This window comes from Bacillus rossius, chromosome 5 (assembly GCF_032445375.1).
Source record: "Bacillus rossius redtenbacheri isolate Brsri chromosome 5, Brsri_v3, whole genome shotgun sequence".
NCBI lineage: Eukaryota > Metazoa > Arthropoda > Insecta > Phasmatodea > Bacillidae > Bacillus > Bacillus rossius.
Genome location: NC_086333.1, coordinates 84,216,195 through 84,241,716, shown reverse-complemented (window position 1 = coordinate 84,241,716; position 25,522 = coordinate 84,216,195). Strand labels below are relative to the sequence as shown.

The window sequence follows — 25,522 nt, the reverse complement described above, 5'->3', positions numbered from 1 at the left end:
ACTGTTCATTGGCTGCTGACTTGTGAGTCGTCTCGACTGGGTGGCCTATGATTCCACACTTCTACGAGTGAGGGGTCTCTAATTGGCCCTCAGTCCTCCAGATTAACAGTGAACCAATGACAGAAGCAGCACTAAGGTATAATTATTTGAATTTTAGCATAACACGAAATGAACCCGCGAATTTTTCAGGTCTCTAGCTATTACATGTATGTAAGTCTGATGATTAAAAATACTTGCTTACGCAGAGTATTTAATGTGCATTTACTTTGACGTGAGTTTGAAAGTACCATACGGGTGTATTCTCGAAATATGCATATGGAGACTGCTCGCTGTGTATGGTCTAATAAACTTGCTGTTCCCTTAAGTTGTTACTAAAGTAGATTGCAAAACTAAGACAACTTTTTTTCTAGTTTTAACTAAAAAAAATTGTTTTAGCTTACTTTTTAGTTAAGAATTTTCACCAATGAACTGCCGTTCGACTAACGCTAGGTTACTTCCCAACTACATGTTCAGTTAAGGTGTAATAGAGGTATTCCAGTTTTACTTACGCAAATCCGAAAAGAAAATGTTGCCATACATACTGTTGCGAACGCAGACAGAACCGCGACACGCGCTAGGCTCGGAGCTGGCTGGCTGCCCCACACGGCCTCTGACGTCACGCGCCGTCCACTGACGTGAGGCATGCCCCGCGTGCCTGGCCGGATTACAAGGGTACTCCCTGCCCCCTCCCCATTGTCCTGCCTCGGCGCAGTTATCTATCGCTGAGTGGCCTTGGTAATTCCGCGGGCCGCGGCGTGAAGTGGCGTGAGCGAGCGACGCTGTTCTCGACGCTTCGGGCGGCGGGTCGGCGCGGGATAACGCGACTCGCCCCAGCTGCTCTCGTCGGTTCCAGAAGGACGCCGCAGACTACTTGAGCAGCGACGCTAGCCTCCGCGACGGGAAGCCTTCATTCATAGACGAGAGAGCCACACCCGAAGTTCCCCGAAGTTCATGCACGCTTTTTTCCCCCTGTTATATCTCATTGTATAAACCGGTGTGGCATTAAATTATGCAGTCAATTAGGATAGGTTAGCTAAATTATAAATACTTTAAAACATTGTGGATGGTTGGTTGTATTAGGTAAGTATAGCTACATTAAAAATACTGTAAAATAATTTTATGGTTGCTTGGCAAATAACTTTTAAATATGTAGCTATCCAGGGCTAGGAAACTGTTTACATGATTTCACAGTAGGTATCTTTAATGTAGCTATCCTAACCATATCAACCGTCCACAATGTTTTAAAGTATTTAAAATGTAGCTAACCTAACCTTTTACAATGAACAAAAAAAAAAACGAAGATGCACTATCGGGCATATGGCTCTCTCGTCTGTGAACAGAAGGCTTCCCCTCCGCGGCAGTTTTGAAGCGACAGTCTCTCGCGACGGCGAGTGGAGCATTGTCGCGGGGGGGGGGGGCGGGGGGGGCGGGGGGGGGGGGGGGGGCGTGTGTGGTGACAGAGCGGGGTGCGAGCTGCAAAACTTGACAAGCATTGAGCGACTTGAGAATAAACATTTTTTTTTAATTCGAGTAGTTGGTGATTAGGCATTTTTAAGTAAGATTATTTGTTATTAATGCAAATATTAGTAATCAATAAAACAGTGGGGAAAAAAAACCTAATTGGGTTATCCCTTACGAACCCAGCAGTTTCCCCCACATTAAATCGTAACAATACAGTCAGTACTAACACAAAAATATTACGCAAGATTGGACGAATTCCATATAAAGACATACAATATTAATAAATAAAGTAATTTATGTTTAAATTATGCCATTAGTTCTAGCAACATTTTACAAAGCTGTTAATGTGATTTTTATGTATTTAAAATTGATAATTTATTATTTTTGATTCCTTGTGTTATTATATTATAGACCATTGAATTAGCAGTGTAATACCAACTTAGTAAATTATTAAATTGGGAAGTAGCACACATTAAACACAATCCACGTGATAGCTGCACTACCGCCGCTAGCGACACTACCGCTGAGAGACCACTCACCGCCTGACCCTGCTTCAGTCTGCATTTATCTGGAAGGGAATGAAACATACTAATATTATTTTAGCTATTAGCTATTGTAATGAACAGCCACACCCTGACAATGAAGTGTGGTTTCCGCTGGAGCCTGTGTGGTTGTGTGGTTGTGGTGTTGCAGACCCAGCGCAGAGAGATGCTGCGGGGCTGCTGGCTGCTGCTACTAGCGCTGACTGGCTGCGAGGGCAACCACCGGCCCCACATCGTCGTCATCATGGCCGACGACCTGGTGAGGCTCGTCAGCTCTCTAAGCTCTGTCAGCTCTCGCAGCTCTCTCTCGGCTCTGTCAGCTCCGTCAGCTCTGTCAGCTCTGTCAGCTGTCAGCTCTGTCAGCTATGGCAGCTATGGCAGCTCTGTCAGCTCTGTCAGCTCTGTCAGCTCTGTCAGCTCCGTCAGCTCTGTCAGCTCTGTCAGCTCTGTCAGCTCTGTCAGCTCCGTCAGCTCTGTCAGCTCTGTCAGCTCTGTCAGCTCCGTCAGCTCTGTCAGCTCTGTCAGCTCCGTCAGCTCTGTCAGCTCCGTCAGCTCTGTCAGCTCTGTCAGCTCCGTCAGCTCTGTCAGCTCTGTCAGCTCCGTCAGCTCTGTCAGCTCTCACAGCTCTCTCTCGGCTCTGTCAGCTCCGTCAGCTCTGTCAGCTCCGTCAGCTCTGTCAGCTATGGCAGCTCTGTCAGCTCTGTCAGCTCCGTCAGCTCCGTCAGCTCTGTCAGCTCCGTCAGCTCTGTCAGCTCTGTCAGCTCCGTCAGCTCTGTCAGCTATGGAAGCTATGGCAGCTCTGTCAGCTACGTCAGCTACGTCAGCTCTGTCAGCTCTGTCAGCTCTGGCAGCTTGGTCAGCTGCTCCGTCCTCCATGTGAGAGGGTATGTTATATCGATGGCCCAGAGCACACACACACAGTGTCCTTCACGGCCGGAAGGATGAGCTAAGCAATGCCGGCGTCAGAGCGGTGCGACTAAAGTAGCGCACGTACTCGCTCAGAGTACTACATAACATACATTACAGGTTTGCTATAGGCGCCGTGTTTGTTCCACTCGCACTTGCATGGCAACACAAAGCGACTGGGTGTGATGAGGACTGTGGCTGCGGTTACGTCGACTGCACATCATGCGAATATTCTGGATCCTCTTGACACTGCTGGAAACTGAGCTTTCAGATTTGTATACATTTTAAAACACTTAACGTACAAATAATCTATATTTATGTTTTATTAGCAATAGGCCTACATCTAAAAAAAAAACTTTAAATTGCTCATTAATGTATCATATTTAAATCGGTTATTTCAGAAACGATAGATATTAAATTTTCTTTATTTTAAAGGATATTCAATAAAAATATTTATAACTGGTTTTTTTTTTTTTCAAATTAAAATTTTAAAAAAATGTTGGTTTTATGAATGATAAAAACTTTACATACATAAATATGGTTTTAGCGATATATATATATATATAAATTCAGAAACCAAATCTAGTTTCAACACATGTGTTGTTTCTAGTTATAACTGCGTGGGTTAGGATTAAAAAGTATAGCTTCTGAAGCAAAGAAACGTTACTTCTAGAAACTTATAATTTTAACAGGATAAGACAATCAAATTAATTCAACAAGGAAACCACAAAAGGGCTAGTTAACTATAGTCCATAATATCAATCCTGAATCCAGAGCTGCTTTTGCTGCCTTGTCAGTAAACAAGTTGAGAATCTGATTGTAAATATTCGTAGCCAACGACGTAGACCCATGTGCTTCTTCAAATCCACTTCATACTTTTCATTAATAGTTTATTTTCATTGTGGGCATGCTTTTGTACCAAGATAAAGAGAATTGAGACCCTTCCTCAATGTAAACGTAGTAGAGGGAGCATATGAATACGAGATCACTTTTAAATCTTCATCAAGATGATCCATTCAGACCATTACTCGCAACAATGTGATATCTCACACATAAGGAAACTGGACGTCACACCAAGTCTGCAGAGTGAAGATGTGGACGCTGTGCAGGGCTGGAACGACGTGGGCTTCCACGGCTCCGACCAGATCCCCACGCCCAACCTGGATGCGCTGGCCTACAGCGGGGCGGTGCTGAACAGCCACTACACTCTGCCCACCTGCACTCCCTCCCGCACTGCCTTCCTCACGGGCAGGCACCCCATCCGCTCAGGTAGGCCGTGAGCCGGCGCGCAGGTCGTCACTAGGCACATTTGTCACAGGAAAACTAATTCAAAAGTGTTAAAGTGTTGCATTTACCTGGATAGACCTTTAATTATAAAAATGGCCAGATAATGTAATAAATTTGTTGTGTATAGTTGTCCCTCTGGCTCGAGGTAAACCCACAAAGAAAAATGACGGAGTGGTGAAGTGAAAATGAAATTTGACATATCCATAATTTATTCAAACAAAACTTAAGAAAGTGAACAAGGTGAACAACTTAGTTCGCGCTCCGCATGATCGGGACAGTTAAGTCCTGACCAAGAATCTCACTTCTCAGTGGCACAGCACTGCATTCTGGTATACACGGGCCTGCACGAACTATATACATTTTGACAATGAAAATACAAAACATTCGTGAGCTGACTCATGGTACTTGGAACATGGCTGACGAGTCACAATAGTTGCTAACCTTCACAAGTGCACTGTATTGAACATAGTCAATACTAGCTGAGTACTCAGCACCATTTTACTTAGTAAACAACCCATTAGTAAACAACTATTGTTGATCCAGTGTATTTACGGCTAACTCTTTACGTAAATGCTACTTAAATCGACAGGGGAGTCGAACATGTGCCTCACTCTAATATTTGAACGTTTTAAGTACCCTCAGTCTCTTGATACCAGGTGTGTGAAGTAAGTGCCGGTTCTGCCTGGTGAACTTGTCACTCGCCTGGTTCAGTGTCGCCTGTGGACCTGAAGTCCTCTGATGTCGCTCACTGCTAGCCTCTGGTGCGCCGGCTCTGAACCTCCGAGCGTGCCAACTCGGGCAGGAGCCTGGGTCCGGCCACGACAGCCTCTGTAGCCGGAGCCGCCAACTCGTCTCCCGCGTTGCGAGTTCCCAGCAACTCGCTCAGGCCCAGCTCGCGGACCGCTCCCACGGCGATCCCTCCGGCCTCCCGGGGAGGGCGGGCAAGCCCCGGTCAGCTCCAGGTCAACTCGCCCGTCGTCACAGAGGTTCCTCCGCCGGTCATGGTGCGGGTCTCATCCAGCCCAGAACTGCTCGGTCCCTCTCGGGTCTGGTGTTGGTGTCTTGGTGAGGCGGCAGTGACTAGCACGCCACTGCTGGCTGTCTCGTCCCACTCCACTGTGTGCACAGCGGGACCACTTACCCCAGGGGCGGTTACACCTGCACTGCCCGCACTTGGGCTTTACCGAACTACGGCGGTAGGGATCGGGACTGGAAACCCGAAACAGACCATCACGATATGTTACACCGTGACTTATGGGGAAACAGTCACAGCCATCTAACATTTTAAAATACTAAATGTTACTCTTAACACAGTAAAGTTTAAAATTTTATGGCTTGATAACCTGCTTTCGATTCTTCTTGAACCAAACATAATTGGATTGATGTGATTATAATGACAATTCTAGTTTCCTGCATGAAAATACCAGTTATTCTCTCTCAGTGGTTACAGGTTGGAGCCATTTAGTGAATATTATACAGTAACAAATCCTAAAATTTAGTTAAGATAAATTAATGATTTGTAATATAAATATTAGAGCTTGCAATAATTTGCTTTTATAGCAAAAAACTAACATTGAGTTGAAGTGACCTAATGTCCATTTATATACGTTTCCCACAAAAATATTTCAGATATTGTTTACGAAATGTCTGCTCAATTATAGTTTGAATTTTGAATTGATAATCAAACTATATGAATTCATATGTAATAAAATATAACCTTTAAATATGTGCAAATATTTTAGGAGCGCCGAAGCTTTGTTTGGACAAGTGGTAGTGAACATTTGTTTCAAATAGATGGTCAGTTGTTTCCTCTGCTTCAGTATCGCTGGCCGCACCATATCAATTCACATTATATCACAAAAATCAATGTAATGATTGTTTTATGATGATTTTTTGTCATTATTTTGCTAAATGAGAAAAGTAACTTAAATAAAAATGGTTCATATAAAAATATAATTTAAATATGCCAAATGTTTAAAACACTTTACTGAAATTAGAAAGTTGTGGCATCACATTCTATTGAAAAATTTTGACTTTACGGTTTATGTTCACAAAAACCAAATAATTTTACCAAAAATTTTTTAATGTAATTTTTATTCAGCTATTTGATGAATGAAATAAACTTAGACAATATTCCTTGCATAATTAAAAATGTATTTAAGAGAGCGGATAAGCACACACAGAAGTGATATCATAAATCTGTCTTTAACTAACTAAAATGTGAAACTAGTGCTCCTTGTTATGATTAGGTACTGAAAACAGGATGGCGACAGTTCCCTCTAGTAGGTTATGTGTGTTAACTAGCGCTCCTGGTAGCTAGAATTGAAAATAAAGATGGCGTCAACACCCTTTAGTGGGTGATGCTAATATTTCTTCAAATTAAAAAATTACAAGTTCGAATATGTGTGTTTTCTTTAAACCACTTAATTCTGACTGTGGAAAATGTCTCAATGGCCATGCGCTCAAAGACATACATTTCCCGACCCAGAGATACAAGCTTTTTTGGTTCGAATTATCACGGTTCCAATGTATTTTGTATTAAAAAATACATTTAATATGTCGATAAGGACCACAATAACATGGAACATCGGCCTTACATGCCTAAGACAGAGCGATGCTGGCATACCTTAGGAATAAACAGCAGAAACAAAGATGTCGGTATCCAATGTTGCGGCCTCCAGTGGAACATAAAAAACAAGATGGCGGCTGTGACATCATCCAAGATGGCGGCTTTCAGCAGATTACACTAGAATAAAAAAAAGAGAATGTGACATCAGATTCAAGATGGCGGCCATGACATTAGAATTCAAGATAACGACAATAATGAAAATTGCAATGTTCTAGAATCCAATATGGTGACTGTAACGAAAAGTGCAACGATATTGTCATTCACATCCAAGATGGCGGGCATTATGAAAAGTGCACTGTTCGGGAAGTGAGACATTATATTTCAAAATGGAGGAATTGAAGATGCCGACTGAGCTAAAAGGTCAAGGTCAAGATCGAGTACCAAGGTCAAAGTCAACCATCAAGGTCATTCAAGATGGTTGCTGTGACATCACAATCCAAAATGGCAGACACCAGCACCAGAAACTCACCCTGAACTCTGGGCTCGGTCCCCTTTAATATGCTACTTTTACATGTCTTGAGTTACAAAAATAATTATATTAAAACACTCAACCTAATTATAAATACTTTTAAATATTTTGTGAAAGTTATTAATTTCTGCCTAAGGGGTTGCATGGAGCTACGTGTGTTGTGTTTTGGCAGGCATGAAGGTATCCCACTGCGGGCAGGTGAGCCCCGGGGAATCCCCCTCAGTGAAACACTGCTGCCGGAGAGACTGCAGGACCTGGGCTACGTCACTCGGCTAGTGGGCAAGTGGCATGTGGGCAGTCACCAGACCCGCTACCTGCCCACACAGCGTGGGTTCGCCTCTCACTTGGGCTATTGGTACGGTTATGTGGGTTACCGCGACCACAACATACAACAGGTCACAGGCACCAAGGTCAGTATGCTACATGTTAAGCAGAATGTCACACAACTTAAATATGTTCAAAGGAATATAGTTGTTGAGAAAAACAATATGTGTATTTTCAAGTGTGTGTGTGTGTGTGTGTGTGTGTGGAGTTATGTTCCTGTATCTATAATAATGTCAGGTTGTTTTTATTAGCTTCCATTGCCGCTGGCAGAGTGTGTCTGTGGAAGGTTAAGTGTCGCCTGGCCATTTTTGTGGGAATGTTTGTGTAGTTATGTTCCCTGTATGTATAATTTATTTGAATTTTAAATACTTATTTATTATTTAATAAATAATTGAAATAAATATTTTAGAATCACCATTCATAATATTTATTTCATCATTAATAAAATTATCTCGATTATTTTAATAAATTTGATTGAATGTATACTTTTCCAACTTTATTTATAACATCACTGCATCTTTTTACTATTTTATTTATAATAATTATTTGTAAAATTAAAGTTAGTTTTCTATTATACCAAGTAATTATAATTCCTAATGTGCATACATAAGTACCTGCACTTGTTTTTTTTTTACCATTTAGCTAGGTAGTTCTCATGCATATTCACAAAAGATGCCTTATTCGTCATCCTTCTGCTGACAAACATGGTTACCATGAGATTAGGAAAGGATACAAATGGAGCATTAGCCAACAGACATGAAGCCATTACCCCCCCCCCCCCCTCCAACGAAATTTTTTCTGATATGTAAATACCAATATGGTGGACATTTGTTTACATTTGTTTCATATGTTCTAGCCAGTTTTTATTGACTGTAGTTAAGTTGTGAGGAAGAAAGTTAGATCAAAATAATACTGTTTTATATGTTTATATATATTAAAAGTCCAAAACGAATCTTCATAATACAAATGTAATGAAATGAGTTGACATTTTCCTCATATTTAACCTCCAATACAGATGCAGCTGATACATTTGTAAACCAATGACCGCCATTTTTGTACATCTAGTACACTGAAATCCCCTTCCCCCTTTTGGTTTTACCCCTCTCGGCAAGAATCAAACCTTATGCTCAATTTGTATATTTCCCTAATCTCTGCAGCCAAATATTGTGTTCCTATTGGTCATAAGTGATGTATATCCGACATAGACTTACAAAACCAAGTGCCATCGCTAAAGCAGCTGGCCTGTTGAAGTTATAAAATATTGTATCTCTTTGGAGTTTTTTTAAAAAATGTACAAATTTTGGTATTTCATTATACTATTGAATTTAAATAATTTTTTTATTAAAATAATACCTACTAAATTTAAAATTATTTAATCAAAAATGTGTAAGTGATAGTACTATTTATAAATAAAACAGTAAGCTTAGTCTGGATTAGATCAGCTTATTTTGGCAATTCTGTAGGCAAATAAAAGTACTCTATGGCTGTCTGATGCACATAGAATAATGACAATAATCGATATAACATATCTCATTGGCCCATGGACCATGGTCTGCCTCCTGGGTATTACCTTCGCATTAGTATTATTGTATAACAGACATTGAGTGTAGATTCTCAAATTCTTTAGATGAGATTATAATGTTAGTGAAAAAGTTGTAAATGTTAATTGATAATTCGTAAAATATATAAAATGAGCAGTAAATAATCAGAGTATGAGATAAATAAAACAGCGGCATGGACGACACTGCAGATGCTGAGTGGGCTGGACATGCACCGCGACCTAGCGACGGCGCCAGAACTACGAGGCCAGTATGCCACAGATGTTCTGACACGCGAGGCTGTGCGTATCGTGGCCACGCACAACGCGTCGCGGCCGCTGTACCTGCAAGTGGCGCACCTGGCGGTGCACAGCGGCAACGACAGTCTGCGGCTGGAGGTGCGCGACGAACGAGACAACGACCAGCGCTTCGGGCACATCCAGGACTCGGCCCGACGCCGCTACGCTGGTGCGCAGGGCTGCCAGCCTTATCCACACAGGACTGCAGGTTCCTTATCGTGTATCCAGTTTATATCAGAGTTTTCATTAATGGATGTACTGTCGCGCTGGTGGTAATTACACTACACCATTTATGGCATTTATGGCCGCTCGTTTGACCCGGGTGGAGATTTGGCGAGGGGTGTTTTCCGCCAGTAGGAGCCAGTACTACATGCCGAGGCCGGGCTAATGGCCTTCGGTCGGTACGACGTCAATATATTACATGGAACAATTGCTCCCAGGGACTGTATTCCTTATCGCATAACATGTTTATATCAAAACCTATAATGCATATCTTCCAAATCAAAAATATTTTGGTAAATGTACCTACAGTTTCTAATCCCAAACACATTCAACTGCTTACGTTATTTTATTTTTTTACATTTAAAAAATTCGATACGTTGCACTATTGCTTCCTAGAAGAATGTTCCTCAAAGTTTTGTACACATTTTCAAAATCAAATTAATTTTGATAATAATCAGCTTTGCACCGCAAAATAATCTACTCCTTTCTTTATTTATATTATTTTATGTTAAAATACAACTGGATATGCAATAAGGAACCAATGCTAAAAAAAAATACCCAACCGAGTTTTGTTGCAAATAGAAATACTCCTAAAGGATGCCAGAGGAATATTAAGTAAGAATCATCCCGAGTCTACTGTAAGGAATTATCCCATTATTTTCCTGGAGTAATTTCCACATACTATGGAGATAAGGAAAACTACAGCATAAATAACATTTAAATGGAGAGAGGTGGCATAGGCAAAGAACCTGAACTCACACTGCAGAGGAACTGAGTTCGAATCCTGGTCCAAACATCCTGACTTCGATTGTCCAAGGTTTCCCCGAGCTCATGCCAGGCTCCTGCAGGCCGGCTGATGGTGGTCTCCTTCCCTAACTCGCTAGTTTGTGTGACTGTGTGCCGACAAGGCGGTAAGCCAAATTAAAAAAAAAACTATGGGTTGGAATTTAAGTATGGAATTCCTTAAATGACAAGGTTTAGTTAATTGTTAAGTTAATGCTGTCTTTAAGATTTAAAAAAAAAAAAAAAAAAAAACATTTTTTTGAAAAAATACTAAAATATAATCCTTTCGCTTATTATAAATAAAATTGTCTTGAATTATATATTTAAAAAAAGGTTTGACAAAAATGTAGGAATGAAATCTATCGATGTTTTATGTGATTATGAAAGTCTGTTATCATCCGATGGTGAACAGCTCCCTAGAAAGGGCTTACTTTTTTCTAATGCTAGTTCATTCATTGAAGCTACTAGCCCAACAAGGATGTTCCAGACTCTGTGTCATTTACATCTGGATCTGGCTTTTAGGCACTGGCACAATAAGACTCCAACAACGAGCTTGTACACAGGCCATACCTATTTAAGATTCATGTAAGGCTTTTGTTCCCACAAGTGGGTAAATATGTTTTATCACATTTCCGAAACTTTCTCTGAAGCCCAGTGAATGAGTGACGAGAGGAGCGAACCCTCCCTGAGATATGCATGATAATTTTGCGTTCCTGGTTCAAAGGCAACAATTATTCTCAATTGGTACTTGTTCATAATTTGTGGACATGTGGTGGTTGCAGGGATGGTGGCAGCCCTGGACGACTCGGTGGGCGCAGTGGTGGGGGCCCTGGCGGACCGTGGGATGCTCAACGACTCCGTGCTGGTGTTCTTGTCAGACAACGGCGCCCAGACACACGGCCTGCACGCCAACAGCGGCTCCAACTGGCCGCTGCGTGGGGTAACTCCCTCTATCTCCTCTCATACCTCGAGGCGAGGTTCTGTGGTTCTATTCCAAACACTCGATGTCTACTGTGGTTCTGGGTTGAGCTGACTAGCAACTAGCATTAGGAGAGCATGCTTGTGTGTTAACAGTGCGATGATATTACAGATCTCAAGGTGGGTCGTCACGGGGAAAACCGCTGCACCCCTACGACGCACTTTCACTATTAAGGGTTGTTCTGTTAATTAAAAATCGCTTAATTACTCACAGCAATTAATGATGCATGAGAACTGTTTGGTGGTGTTGGCGTATGGGCGTAATCTGTGAAGGCACTCACCGTGTCGACGGCTCGCTGCACTCACCGCGTCGACGGCTCGCTTGACTCACGTGACATGGGCTAGGGGTGTGTTCCGTTAGCGGGGTTTAATACTGGCGGTTGGAGGCCGGGCTTTATGGCCTTCGGAGGGACGACGACAGATAATACTATGCATTCACCAGTAAATATAATTTGTTATTGGCTGTTAAAATTTATAAAGTCTTTAAGAATAGCTCATCCTTATAGTGTTTTACCATAACCACTAGGAAGTGTGATCTGATACAGTCCCCTAGTTACAGAAGAACTGCAGTTTGTTGTAGGTTACACAACTCCAAGCATATTGTGTGCAGCTGAAGTTCACGGTGCTGGAGGGCGGGGTGCGCACCGTGTGTGCGGTGTGGAGCGCCAGGCTGCATCGCCCCGGCATGGTGTCCTCGCAGCTCGTGCACATCACCGACTGGCTGCCCACGCTGTACGCAGCAGCAGGTGACTATCCTTCGCCGTCCGCCTCCTGGTGGCTGTAACTGCTGCAGTTGCACAGGATTTTTTGTTTTAAATATTTGCAACGGTTTTCCAATTTTATAGGATTCACATTGCAAAGATTTGGACACAGGCTTTTTACAAACTACATTACTTCTCCTTTATTTCAATAATAAAATAAATATAAATTACTTTTATTACAAATATACATATATAATATTCGATTCAACATTCTTACATAGATAGTTATTTCTGACTTGAGTGGTTAGTAATAATATGCAGTTGGATGCCCCTCCATTACTAGGGGAAATAGGAACGAGACCCAACTGGTCATTTAAGGCTTAGCAACATAAGGGATCAGGGGCGCACCAAAGGGGATGATGGAAGGAGATATTTTCCCCTTCCTCCGAAATTCTAAAAATCTATAAAAACCTATCAATCACATCAACAAAAGGAAAAAGAAAATTAAAAGGAAAACAGTGGAGAAAGTGGTTCCATCCCAACCCCCTTCCATTTTCCCAAAATTAAATTGTGCATACGCTCCTGCCACAGATGGCATTCCATAACTGACACCAATGTGTACTCAAATCCCTGTTGTGCACACTGGGGAACAGCCTACCTTCGCCGACCATATCACGACCAGATATAACTGTAACATACAGTCACAGTTCAAAGTTACTGTGACACAGTCCGCTAATACAGCAGAACTGCAGGACAAGGTGTGCTTCTCTCCTGCCCTCCAACTGGTCTTTCTCCTTTCATTGAAAACCACCAATCTTCCATTCTTCACCAGCACTCCCTAGCACAGTCGGAGGAGGTGTGCCCGCAGGAGGAGATGTGTCCAGCCTGGGTGAGATCGACGGGGTGGACCAGTGGCCAGTCATCAGTGGGTCGGACGGAGCGGCGTCCCCGCGAGATGAGGTCCTGCTGAACATCGACACAGTCGAGGGCACGGAGGGCATCATCTGCGGCCGCTGGAAGCTGGTGCGCGGCTCGTACCGCGGGGGCGTGTACGACGGCCACTGCGGGGCGAGCGGGCGCGAGGGGCAAGCCCCCGGATACGACGTGGAGGCAGTGCTGCAGAGCCGAGTCGCGACGGCCCTGGCGTCCCTGCGGCCGGGCTGCGACAGGGACACGGTGCTCCGGCTGCGGGCAGAGGCGACCGTGAGGTGCGAGGTGTCTCCCAAGACTACTCCCGGGCCTCTCTGCAACACCACCTGCCTCTACGACCTGCAGGGGGACCCCTGCGAGGTGAACAACGTGGCGGCGGACCAGCCCCGTGTCGTGGCAGCCCTGAGCGGGCGGCTCGACTGGTTCCGGACGCTCGCGGTGGGGCAGCTCAACCAACCCGTGGACCTGAACAGTGACCCTGCGTTGCACAATGGCTCCTGGTGGCCCTGGCTGGACGAGTAGTGGGCGTGAACTCGCTATCCGACAACATCCTCTTCGTAATAACACTCTGATGCACCCACTCACTGTGCATGTCCTCAACAATTAGCAGATTTGAAAATTTCATACAGCTAAGTGCAAATTAATCATGTTCGCAGGCTTTCACGGCCATTCTCTGAAGTAGCTTGGCTTCTAGGTTGTAGCTGCGTCCTTGGCAAATAATTCACCAACGTTTCGGTCGCCATTGCAGTCGCCATCATCAGGGAGCAGTTTTTCTGCCTCTATATACTCTCGACTGGGGGGGAGGTGCTTCCTGATTGGCTGCAGCTGTGGGCCAATCAGAGCCTTCCTTTGTTCTGGTTGGCTGGGCTGTTTTGCCAATCAGGGGCGATCTATCTTATGTTGGATGTGGAGCTATGTTTTGAGAATTTCTAAAGAGTGGGTTCCATATTTTGCTTAATTTGTAGCCATCTTCTCTATTAATGTTTGCTGGGTGTTTTAATATTTCTACTGATTCTCGAATGTATCTTTTCTTGTATTGTCGGATGTTGGATATGGTGTGGAATTGGTCGATTATGGCGACTACAATGTCGACTGAAACGTCGGTGAATTATTTGCCTAGGACACGGCTACAACCCAGAAGCCAAGCTACCTAAGTGAAAATTATTGCAAATTGGGCATTCTCCATTATAGGACTCAAGTGTATCTAATTGCCAAAGGTAACTGCTTCAGCGATAAACAGCTCTTGGAAACCTACACATGTAAACATTTCTACCTCCTTTACATGACCTGCATATGTACATAGAGATTTTTGTGTAATTTAGAAACATTCTGTAGTGGGGATAACTCGTCATCTTGTCACTTAGATGCAGACACAATCACGAAATAGACTCATGCGGACGTGATGCAAGGGTACGTTCTGCCAGCGGAAACTGGTACTGGCGGGGCAGAGACCAGGCATTACTATCATAGTAGATATGACAGCATTATGAAAGTTCACATGTGCCATGTGATACAATTACAAAAATACACCAGCACAAGTAGAGCAAAATATGTACCATGCAGAAGTACTAGATGACCAGGAATTACACTGTTGCAAACTACCCTGAAGCACATGGTTTATAGTTGCAAACATACATAGGCGTGCCCAGATATTTCCATTGGGGGGGGGGGGGGGGGGGGGGGCTGCTAAATTTTTTAATCAGAAGCTGAATTTAGAATGTTATGAGGGTGTACCGGTGTTGAGATGGGAATATCGGTCGAGATTAATGGGCGCCACCACGTGAGTGGGCACGTGGACCCGGCTGGAAAACTCTTAACTCAGGGCGTTACGTGGCCCGTGTGCGGCGAGATATTAGCCCTCCTGACTTTTTACGTATCACCTGTCCCTAACTAGGCCCGCTCTCAGCGTCGGGCACGCTCCTAATTATCGCAGTGGGCTCTCAGGGCGTCCCACACGCCGCTGACCAGGTTAAGGACCCACGTGGTCCCCCCGAACACAAAACACGTAACTCAGTTAATTGGTTTTTATTTTACTCACGGTACACGTCCTTACACGATCCTCCGTTGATACAGCTTTAAACGCCCGAGGCACGAATTAGATTAGATGAGGAGGCGGACCACGCACGTGGCCGCCTCAAGCCGTTACTTAATACACCGATGAGCTAAAAACTCCGGAGAGTGAATAATTATTACTTAAGCAGTCTCTCCGACCGAGAGAGGCCCCGAGGATGAAAAAAGAAAGCGATTTGAATAAATTAATTTACAGAACTACTACTCGGTGAACCAACGGTGATGTCCTCGGGGTGTCTGCAGAGACGTCCGCTCTCGGGCGGCTGAAGAAGGAGACTGGGCTGAGCTCATGGCTTGCGGGTGGCAACATGGCGCCCTTCGCGCCGAACACAATTACCGTTACAACTTAGCTGTAGCGTGCCCCGGGTTACTATTAGAAAATACATAAATCCTTTTACAATAATTATTAAATTACTTCCATGTCCAGACCGTCTGTAATAATTACTTATAAGCATAAAACAGGGTTCAAATGAGTTGCATGCTAGTTCCTCCGTCGCCCGCTAGGGAGCGCCCTTGTTCGTGCTTGGACTTATTAAATAACAAAAGATCATGAAGTTATTAATTAAAAGACACTCACATGCAAAGCCATCGTTACACTGTTTTGGGGCGGAAATAAAAAGGATTACAATATTAATTAATATATATTAGGGGTGCGGCGCACTGCAGCTAAGCGCCCTCTTGCCAGGCTAGCAACACACGCACACACGAGCGGGAGGTTTGAACAGAGATGGTGGTTGGGCGGTGGCATATCGGGCTCAAAGGGGCCGCAGGCCCGGACGACGTCAGTTAAATAGCCTAAATACATTCACTCATTGACTTGTTTATATTTTTGTGCAGTATCAACGAGATATGTTTACTAGTTAATATTTATATCCATATAATTTTAACAATCTTGAAAATATGTTATTTTTTTTCATAGACAATGTTTAAAGGGTAATTACACATTTTTTCCCCTCAAATTTTCTAATATCTTGGTCCAGATCTACCTTTAATGAACTTCTTTTTAGTGACTGCAAACACAGCAATTCAGACAACAAAACTTTAACAAACCTCATACATTTTTTTTTTTTGCTATGAAATACATACATCATCGTAAAAAAAATTAAATCAAAATCAAGATGACACAGACGACACTCAAAATTTACATGATTTTTAAACCACAATAGCTTGAATTTTTAACTGACCTTGTTTTACAATGAATGATTGTTCAATCCATCAAATTTTAAAAACATTAAAAAATATTTTGATTTATGTGGTGATATATTGTACTCAAGTATTTTCAAGTTAACTCAAAGCACTGATTATCAACACAAATTTTAACAAACCTTCAAAATATTATTATTTACATGGTAATACATTCTACTTAATTATGTTCACATTAACATAAAGTTTGTATTAAAAACACACATTTTAACAAACCTGCAAAAGATTTTAATTTACATGGTAATAAATTCTACGAAATTAAGTTAACGCAAACGTTACTCAAAGTTCTGATTACAATCACAAATATTAAAAACCTGCAAAGCATCCTCTTTTTTTCAATCAATTACTAAACTTAATAGACTCAACAAATTGAGAACAGTTTTGATTACAAAATATAAATTTTTAGAAACATTCTACTGTATTTAATTACGTTCAAGTTAACCCAAAGTTATGGTTACGAACACGCAAAAAAGTCAACGTAACTTTCTCCCAACAGCTTGGAACTGTCTATCATAATTTTAAGTTGTTTTACAATGAACAGAAATGTAATGATATCCAGGCAATTGTAAGTTTAACAAACCAGCAAGCATTTTTATTTATCTGGCAATACTTGCACAGTTTGAGTGTCACAGTGCCAGGAATATACGAATATTAACGAACGCATTAGAGAAAATGCCGATCTGAGTGATTACATTAGGGGGGCCATGGCCCACCTGCCCCCCCCCCCCCCCCCACCTGTAGGCACGCCTATGCAAACATACACCAGAAACCGGAGGCAGTGTTCATAAACAATAATTATTGTTATGTTGGTAGCTGTTGGGCCGTAAATTTGATCTAAATACCCCGTGGGCTACAACTATGTGGGTGCGTAACAAAAATATTTTTATACATAAGTACAGTAAATTGAATTCACTGTGAACTTTGGATGAAAAGGAATAAACATATAATGGTAAATAATACATATTGTATTTAATATAAAGTTCGATACATGTTGAGAATAATAATGTACAGAAATGTATTGTACATTATTATTGTAATACTATGAACCTACAATACTTAAAAATAATCTGCACGATGAAACAGAAACTGACAATTTAACAAGTGGCGGTTAATTAAAGTTTTGCTGCATTATAAAACACTGGTATTGACGTTTTGGGGTTCAATAACAATCAGTTTTCCCGAGCAAGCACCGTTGCAGAACTGGCAGCTGCCGCAATCTGCCAATCACACGTGAAGCTTTAAACACCAGAACCTACTCGACTATTGGCTTCTGCAAACTGACATTTCAGCCGTCTCTGCTCGGAGTTGCAACATGCCATGTCATACACTCTTGACTTTTTTTAATTTTTCTTACTTTATTTAGAACAAAATTTATAAAAATTAGTGGACACACCATTAGCTACATACAAATTCAAAGTACTAAACAAAAAAAAACACAAAATTGATAATTCTTGTAAATTATGCCACTGTTAATTTTCAATTAAAAAAGATAACTAGTATTTTTTTTTTTTTTTTTTTTTTAGAAATATGAAATTTCAACAAATGAATATAAAACAAAGTTGTGTCTGGGAATGGGAAAAGAGGTACCTACCATACCATGTACAAGTCCAAATTAAATATTATTAACATTTATTGTCTCTTGAATTACAAGTAAACTTAAAATATAATTTCAACACAAATAGTACAAAACATATAGAATAAGAACTATAACATACAAAACAACAACTGATAAAAAAATCACGCTTTGGTTATTCTTTGGCCGCCTACGATACATACAGTATGAGTAAAGGCAATAAATGATATCGATGAGATTCGTAAAGGCAAGATACAAAGTCTTTCTTTGGCTAAGCTACAAGTATGTGCAAACTGCTTAAAGGCAAGATTACATACAGTAATTAGAGGCAGTGTTATGTCAAGCTACCTGACATGAAGTTAGTGCGTAATTAGAGACCCAGAAATCCTGAAAGTTCTTTCCTGAGTGCAGCAATTGTTAGTGTTTCGTTGGCTGCTACCTTCTCAGTTAGGTTCTCTTCTGGAATTAGTCATACTTTTTGGTTTGTTTCGATTCCAAATTACATGTTTAATAATGACTCAGTCACAAACAAGATGAGCAATAGTATCAAGCGGATGCTTCAAGCCTATCCTACCACTAAATTAACTCTCACAATTTTTGGGTCGCTACATCGCATACAACGCAAAGTCAGGCACCTTCACTTGCAACATAGAATATCATCTCCAAAACACCTGATTTCTGATGAAGCTTAGAATGAACATTTTCACAGAAAGAGCATCATTAAGCTACAGTGTACGTTTGTGCACATTTCTCGAGTTCCACTCGAGTCGAGAACAGAAGATCAGTCGCGCAGCTCGCCACACGTCAAGCCACATTTGGTGACATTATTGCTTTGGCAAACCTCAGGCAATCCGTTGCACTTTGGTCTTGACACGGAACAAGGAAGAATGCACGGGCAACCGGCAACCATCTTGCACGCACACTTGCCAACCAAATCCAGATAAAACCACATTTGGAATGAGCACTTGTTCAGTGACAACTAAACCAGCTGCAGTGAGTCCGACAGATGGAGCCGTGAGCAGCACTGGACTCGTGCCGGCACAAGACCGGCCGACTGACGGAGCACAGCACGCCTCGCAGTTCAGTTACCGAGGCTAGCTGCAAGCTGACCACTCGGCAACTGCCAATTCGTAAATATCAGAAATATTACAAGGAATTTCAAGTACTACATAAATTACATACAATATGAAGAACCTATTGACTTAAGATGTTATACAACCAGTGGACACCTAATGAAAATAAAACTAAATATAAAAAGCACACATTTATGACAGTTACAATTCAAGATGATGATTGAAATATCCCAAAAATATACAGATTGAAATATTTGATCAATTACCCTTCCACGTGGAAAAGCTTGAACATCTAGTTTCAAGCATTCTCACTGCAACCAGAGCCAAGTTTTCACATTTTTCTGAAAGGAAAACACTATCAATATATGTAAGTGCTTAAACTCATATTGTTAATTACTGGGTTACTCTTTTAGATATTCATGTAACTTAGCATTGACCTCCAATAAACCCTGATAGCTAAGTCCCAGTGTGAACTGAATCCAACACAACATTTTCATTAACCACTGGACAGAAATCCTTAATTTAAAAAAAAAAAAAATGCAATATTGTCTTTAAAATTGCCATCCTGTGTAAAAAATATTTTATGTTTAATTTTTAACGACTGTTTTTAATATTTAATGAAGCAAAACAACTAACAATTTTAATTTTATAATTTAAAAAAAAAAAAAAAATTCTCACCTGTGACATGCTCGTAAAGGCAGACATGTTAGACTGTGCATTGAGGAAAAGGGTAGAGATGCATGTTAGCTTAGATCTGCTGTTTTCACAAGGTTAAGGATTAAATTCAATGGCCTGTGATGACGTATGTAAAGATTATGGAATAGTGTTATAATATCACGAAGTGAACACTCTAAGTCTCATACAATACAGACACAAGTACAATAATTGCACACATAAATTAAAAATGAAATAACAAAAAAGTTCTGCAAGTAAATACATAATATGAAATTAATTACATTTCAAAACAGTATTAAAAAACAAATAACCTCCTCAGTTGCAAAACTTAAGTGAATTTAGTTTTAAAGGAAATTTCAAATATTTGAGAAGGTACGCTATTCGAAACTCATCTGTTTGGCATCTCGTACGACAGAGGACGGGAAATTGTACAAAACTAAACTTCGATGTCCGAAGGAGAAGAGAAGTGGTGACGACAGTATCACCTCCAGAAGTCTCTGGAAGGCAAATGGTGCTTTCGGCTGACGTGCAAGTTCTGTCGAAAGTCCCAGAACTCCCTACTCTCCTGCCAATGAAACAGAAGGATCCTGGCGCTCCAAGACTGCAGCTGCGAGACTGTCCTGTACCCTAGCGGGCAACAACTGCCCCGGTAAGGAACACAGACAGAGACAATGCCATCTCAAATCTACATTAAAACAAATTTAACTTAGCGCGAAACTTAAAAAGATTACAATACAGAAGCACATAAATAAAATATTAAATTACATTTAGATAAAAGAGGAAAAATAGTTAATTACACTTATATGTATGCATAAAATAAAAACTGTAAGTCTCCTCAATGATTATAAACCAATACACAATGGACACATATATCACACACTATTATCACTGTCCCAGTGAGTTTAAATGATACAATTGTGAAACTAGGTTGAGATCTTAGAAATAGAGCAAAATCTGTTACATATTGAAAATTTTTACATTAGTCTTTTGTTCAACCCCCTTTATAAATAACTCATGGACAACTATTATAAAAAAAATACAGTTTTCTAATTTTTATTATGTAGAAGCTTTACTGCATGTGGAATGACTGTTTCATATTCTCAACTACAGTAGTTGCACCATTCATCTTTACGCTCATGAAAACACAATTCTACATAATTATTTAGTTGGTTAGGATATGTTGTAATACATTTTTGAAATGCAATTTTAACAAAATAATGTTCACTCTTGTGGATAAATGAAGAAATCAGAAAAACTATAAACAAAACAGCAAAAAAATTTAGGCAGTGAATGTCTAGTAACAATAACTAATCAATTCACGCATCCTACCCTTAGTAATTAAAACATGGGATTCTTTGGCATTAAAATATATAAAAAAAACTTAAGAAATGTTATTTTGAACTTTGAAGGCTTTATAGTTTGCTGAAGACTTTTATACAATAACACCAGTTTATAGAGTTGTGGAACACATTCCAGGAAAAACACAATTCCTCAGTAACACTTCATAACTGTTCCATTTGTTGTTTTGACAGTGGAACATTTAAATTTCAATAATTGTTTGCATTATCAATTTATAATGTGAAGAAAAAAAAAATTTAAAAAGGCGGTAAACATCTACTGTTTTCCATGACATTGTGCCAGAGTAGTGAACGCGATGACGTGATTGGTGAAAACCAGATGCCCAGGTGTGCAATTAAATTCAGATAAACTTATACAACTGTTGTATATTTAGGGGGATTGTAGACTCGGTGGCTTAGATAATATTTCTTAAGAAAACATTCTATTTTATAGCAAGAGGTTGCTCCCTAGATATTCCTTTGAACACAATTAAGAATATAAAAGCGTGCAGCGAATTCGTCGTGCACTCTACGTTCCTCTCCCTTCCCTACTCCACCGCCCCTTGCGCAGAACAAGAGTTGACTTCACTTGCCACGAGGGCCGAGAGAAGGCACAGCCACCCCGACTGGCCGCCGGAGAGTGGCGCTGCGGCCGGGAACAAGGTGCCGAGGAGAGTGGCGCTGCGGCCGGGAACAAGGTGCCGAGGAGAGTGGCGCTGCGGCCGGGAACAAGGTGCCGAGGAGAGTGGCGCTGCGGCCGGGAACAAGGTGCCGAGGAGAGTGGCGCTGCGGCCGGGAACAAGGTGCCGAGGAGAGTGGCGCTGCGGCCGGGAACAAGGTGCCGAGGAGAGTGGCGCTGCGGCCGGGAACAAGGTGCCGAGGAGAGTGGCGCTGCGGCCGGGAACAAGGTGCCGAGGAGAGTGGCGCTGCGGCCGGGAACAAGGTGCCGAGGAGAGTGGCGCTGCGGCCGGGAACAAGGTGCCGAGGAGAGTGGCGCTGCGGCCGGGAACAAGGTGCCGAGAAGAGAGGCCCACGAGTGACCTCAGGGCAGACACACTGTCGTCAGGCAAGCGTGCTCTCAGGCGAGAGCTGACGTCCACCAGCGAGACGAGCCTGGCCGTCTCAAGCTGCGGCCGCGCTACGAGACTGCATGCTTCAGAGCTGGCACGGTTGTTGCGCCCAAAGTTATGACAGAGCATTAAGTGTTGGGCTCCCTCTGATAACTGCGTCTTGACAGGAAAGTCCTACAGGTCCACGAATGCAGACGCCAAAGGAATTAAAATCAAGCAGCTGTAGGTAAAACTACATTAAGACAGAAACTGTAGAGAGGGATGTAGAAAAGTCTAGGTTTAGGACTTTGAACAAAAATTTAAAAAAATATATTATATAGTAACCAAAATGATACTTATCATCAGCACAGGGTTACAGGACTGAGTGGGTTAAAAGCAGATCACTGACAGTACCTGTACCTTGTATCGATAACAAGCAAGCACTATGCTACTGGCTGTCAGGCTGCGGTCGAGGCACTAGCACAGCTCGCCCGCCACGTAGGCGCTGCGCAGCGTGTGGCCTGGGTCGGCCGCCAGCCGGGCGCGTAGCCAGGCCGCGAACCCGGGGTACGTCTGGCCGATCAAGGGCGAGGCGTACGCAGGCCCGGCCGACCAGCACTTGCGGCCGCGGCGACGCTGCAGCAGGGCCTCCAACCCCGCCATGGCCGGCGAGAAGCCAGCCGTGATGCTGCGGCTGTCGAACCAGTCCGCCCACACGGCGCAGCTGGGGCCGGCGCGCGGCGCGAGCAGCGGGACGCGCTCGGCCGCCCCACAGTCCTGCAGCACGGACACTCGTGTCTGCGTCGCCACACGTCCTGTGGGTCGGCCCCAAGGCCGGTCACATGCCAGCCGTCCTGCCAACACTCAGCTGCCAACTACTAACTAAAAGTCTGTTCAAGAGGCTGGATGTTTTTAGACTGGCTCAGAGTATGGAGGAGGTGTGTGGCCAACCTCTTTTCCTACACGTCTTCTGCTCCAACCACTCTAGAGATTGTCCACCTCACCCGCGCACAAATACCTTCAAGATGTTTTATTATTATTTTATTATAGCTGCAATTGGGTACAGAAGTGCCCGGTGGCAAGCATTCTCCCTACTTTCCCCGCCCTCTTCTTCTGAACTGATCCACACTCCCAGCACACACACTCCTCCAGCCTACTCCATTCTCCTACCGTCCTCACAACCATCGCATTCTTTCCCCTTTCTGTTCTCCTCCTCTCTTTTTGAAAATCTTCCTAGTATTTTCCTTCCTACTTCTAGGCATTCCCATTTTGACTCGTCTCCCCAGCTCTCCCCATCCTCCCACTCCACTCAGCACCTGACCAATCTCTCCTTCTGTCTTCTATCCTTTAAGCTCTCCCATCTCATTCCTATCATCATCTCTGTGGTACTGCACTCCCCCTTCCCTTCTCTGTCCGTTCTCCTCCACTTGCCCTTCACCCATCTAGCTGCTCTCCTCTGCACCCCCTCCAGCTCCCTCTCAAGTACTGCCGTGAATGGGTCCCACACTGCTGCGGCATACTCATAATATAAATTGTAATAACAATGTAACAAGATATAAGTTTTAAATTTAATGTTTATTCATTTTATATTTGTTACTAAGAAGTTCTATTTTTTTTTAAATTTTAAGTAAATTTGGTTCTAAACATCTTTTCAATTATGTTAAAGTTACCTCATTGTAGAGCAGAATGTCATGAGTTGTACATTGTATAAACTATTATAAAAACAGTTACACACAAAAAGATCTTAAGGCACTGGTAAGAAAGCTTGCGAGTTGTTTTACGCAGGGAGAGGGAGATGGAGTCTTGTGATCTTTATGGAGTCACGTGGTAAGGCGGCTTTTCTTAAGCATGTGGTCATCTGTAAGTCAGCTACCGATACATTATGGCAAGCCTTAGATCAATAAAGGCATGGCGTTCATTACAGTGATAGTCACACTCCCGCAAGTGAATGTTGCGGTCCTGAGTGGTATAGAGCACCCACCCTGGCCTGCAGGGACAGCAGCACCGGAGTGCAGCACAGGTGCGGATGCATCTCGGCCCAGTCCTCCAGCTCCAGCAACGCAGCGTTCAGCTGGTCCAGTGGCAGGACCCAGCGCACGCCACGGCAGTAGCGCGCGGGCGACACCAGCGAGTACGGCCTGAAACAACAGTTCCTCCTGTGGCGGCACGCACCGCCCAGCGCTTCCAGCTGCTTCTGCGAGAGGTAGCACGCCAGCGACGGCCAGTACCACGCCAGCCGCGGGCCCAGCCAGTTCATCGCGTGAAACCAACCCCAGTGGAGCGTCTCCAGGACCCTCTTCCAGCGCGGCTGGCGGTAGGCCAGCCTCCACCTCACCGCGCTCGCGTGCACCACCACCACCCTGTCCAGCAGCGGGAACCAGTACAGGTCGGCGTAGAGCGCGGCCGACAGTCGCGGCAGCTGCCCCGCCAGCTCGTTCGTGCTGCACTCGTAGCTGTACTCCTCGGCGAGGTGCAGGGGCCCGCACCGGAAGGTGGCCGAGGTGACGATGCCCAGGCAGCCCAGGCCGCACACCAGCTCCCGCAAGGAGCGGCCGCCGCCCTCAGGGGACCACGAGACGGAGGACACCTCGCCGGACGGCCCCACGACCCGGCAGCTGTCCAGGCAGCGCGCCACGCCCCCGCTGGAGCCCGTCAGCCCCACGGCGATGGCATCTGCCACGGCCAGGTCTGGCACGAGGCCGTACAGCTGCAGGCCGCGCGTCTCCCGCTCCGCCGCCGCCAGCAGCTCTCGCAGTCTCACGCCCGCCTCCACGGTGATGGTGTCGTGCTCCAGGCTGAAGCCCGCGTGCCGCAGCCTGCTCAGGTCCACCCACACGTCCGCGTCCACGCTCACTGCAGGGAAGCTGCCCGCGCTGTGCGCCACCGTGAGGGCGTTCTCGCTGGCCTGCGCCACGACCCTCCCCACCTGCTCGCTCGTGAGCGGGCGGCACTTGCGGCGACCCGCTCCCCCCGTCATGCTGTTCCTCCCGGCCGATCAGTGTTCTACAGTGCCAACAACATCCTAGCTGTTATACCACTTACAACCTACACTACACCACAGAGTATATGACTACACTTCACATATTTCTTAATGAAACGTTCACTTTAATAAAATAACCAACATCGGACAACAAAAGTTAAAATTAAAAAAAAATTTCGCAGACTACGGAGAAAACATAAGAAGACCGTAAATGAATCTTGAGTGAATATACGGGTAGAGGACTTACAAGAGATACACAATTGTGTTACTGAATCCCAAAATTTGCGACAGGAAAATGTTTGTTTCCGCTTATAGTTCTTAACTTCTAGAATTCCATTGAACTGCACGTGTTATACATTTACGAGGTCATATTTACAATAATTTTATTAACTTAAAATGTGCAATTACATGATAGAGTAATAAAGTAACTATCCGTTGTTACTGTTTCACTGAC

General features: G+C 43.4%; 2 protein-coding genes across 3 annotated transcripts; one reads left to right on the top strand and one right to left on the bottom strand.

The window, feature by feature from the left end:
• Positions 1 to 2,139: 2,139 nt before the first annotated feature.
• Positions 2,140 to 14,362, top strand: LOC134532330 (arylsulfatase B-like). Its single transcript, XM_063368750.1, has 8 exons — positions 2,140 to 2,301; positions 4,058 to 4,224; positions 5,038 to 5,286; positions 7,506 to 7,743; positions 9,408 to 9,663; positions 11,282 to 11,439; positions 12,088 to 12,223; positions 13,047 to 14,362. The coding sequence occupies exons 1-8, from the start codon at positions 2,140 to 2,142 to the stop codon at positions 13,628 to 13,630; spliced, it is 1,950 nt and encodes a 649-aa protein (XP_063224820.1). The 3' UTR covers positions 13,631 to 14,362.
• Positions 14,363 to 17,996: 3,634 nt separating this feature from the next.
• LOC134532170 (L-gulonolactone oxidase-like) lies at positions 17,997 to 25,258 on the bottom strand. Of its 2 annotated transcripts, XR_010075130.1 has the most exons (3): positions 24,070 to 25,258; positions 19,294 to 22,865; positions 17,997 to 19,074 (listed from the first exon to the last, which is right to left on the bottom strand). XR_010075130.1 is itself a non-coding variant. In XM_063368548.1 (2 exons), the coding sequence occupies exons 1-2, from the start codon at positions 25,063 to 25,065 to the stop codon at positions 22,566 to 22,568; spliced, it is 1,296 nt and encodes a 431-aa protein (XP_063224618.1). In that variant the 5' UTR covers positions 25,066 to 25,258; the 3' UTR covers positions 17,997 to 22,565. The 2 variants fall into 2 exon arrangements, 1 of the variants encoding a protein (XP_063224618.1); XM_063368548.1 differs by having other exon boundaries at positions 17,997 to 22,865.
• Positions 25,259 to 25,522: the final 264 nt, after the last annotated feature.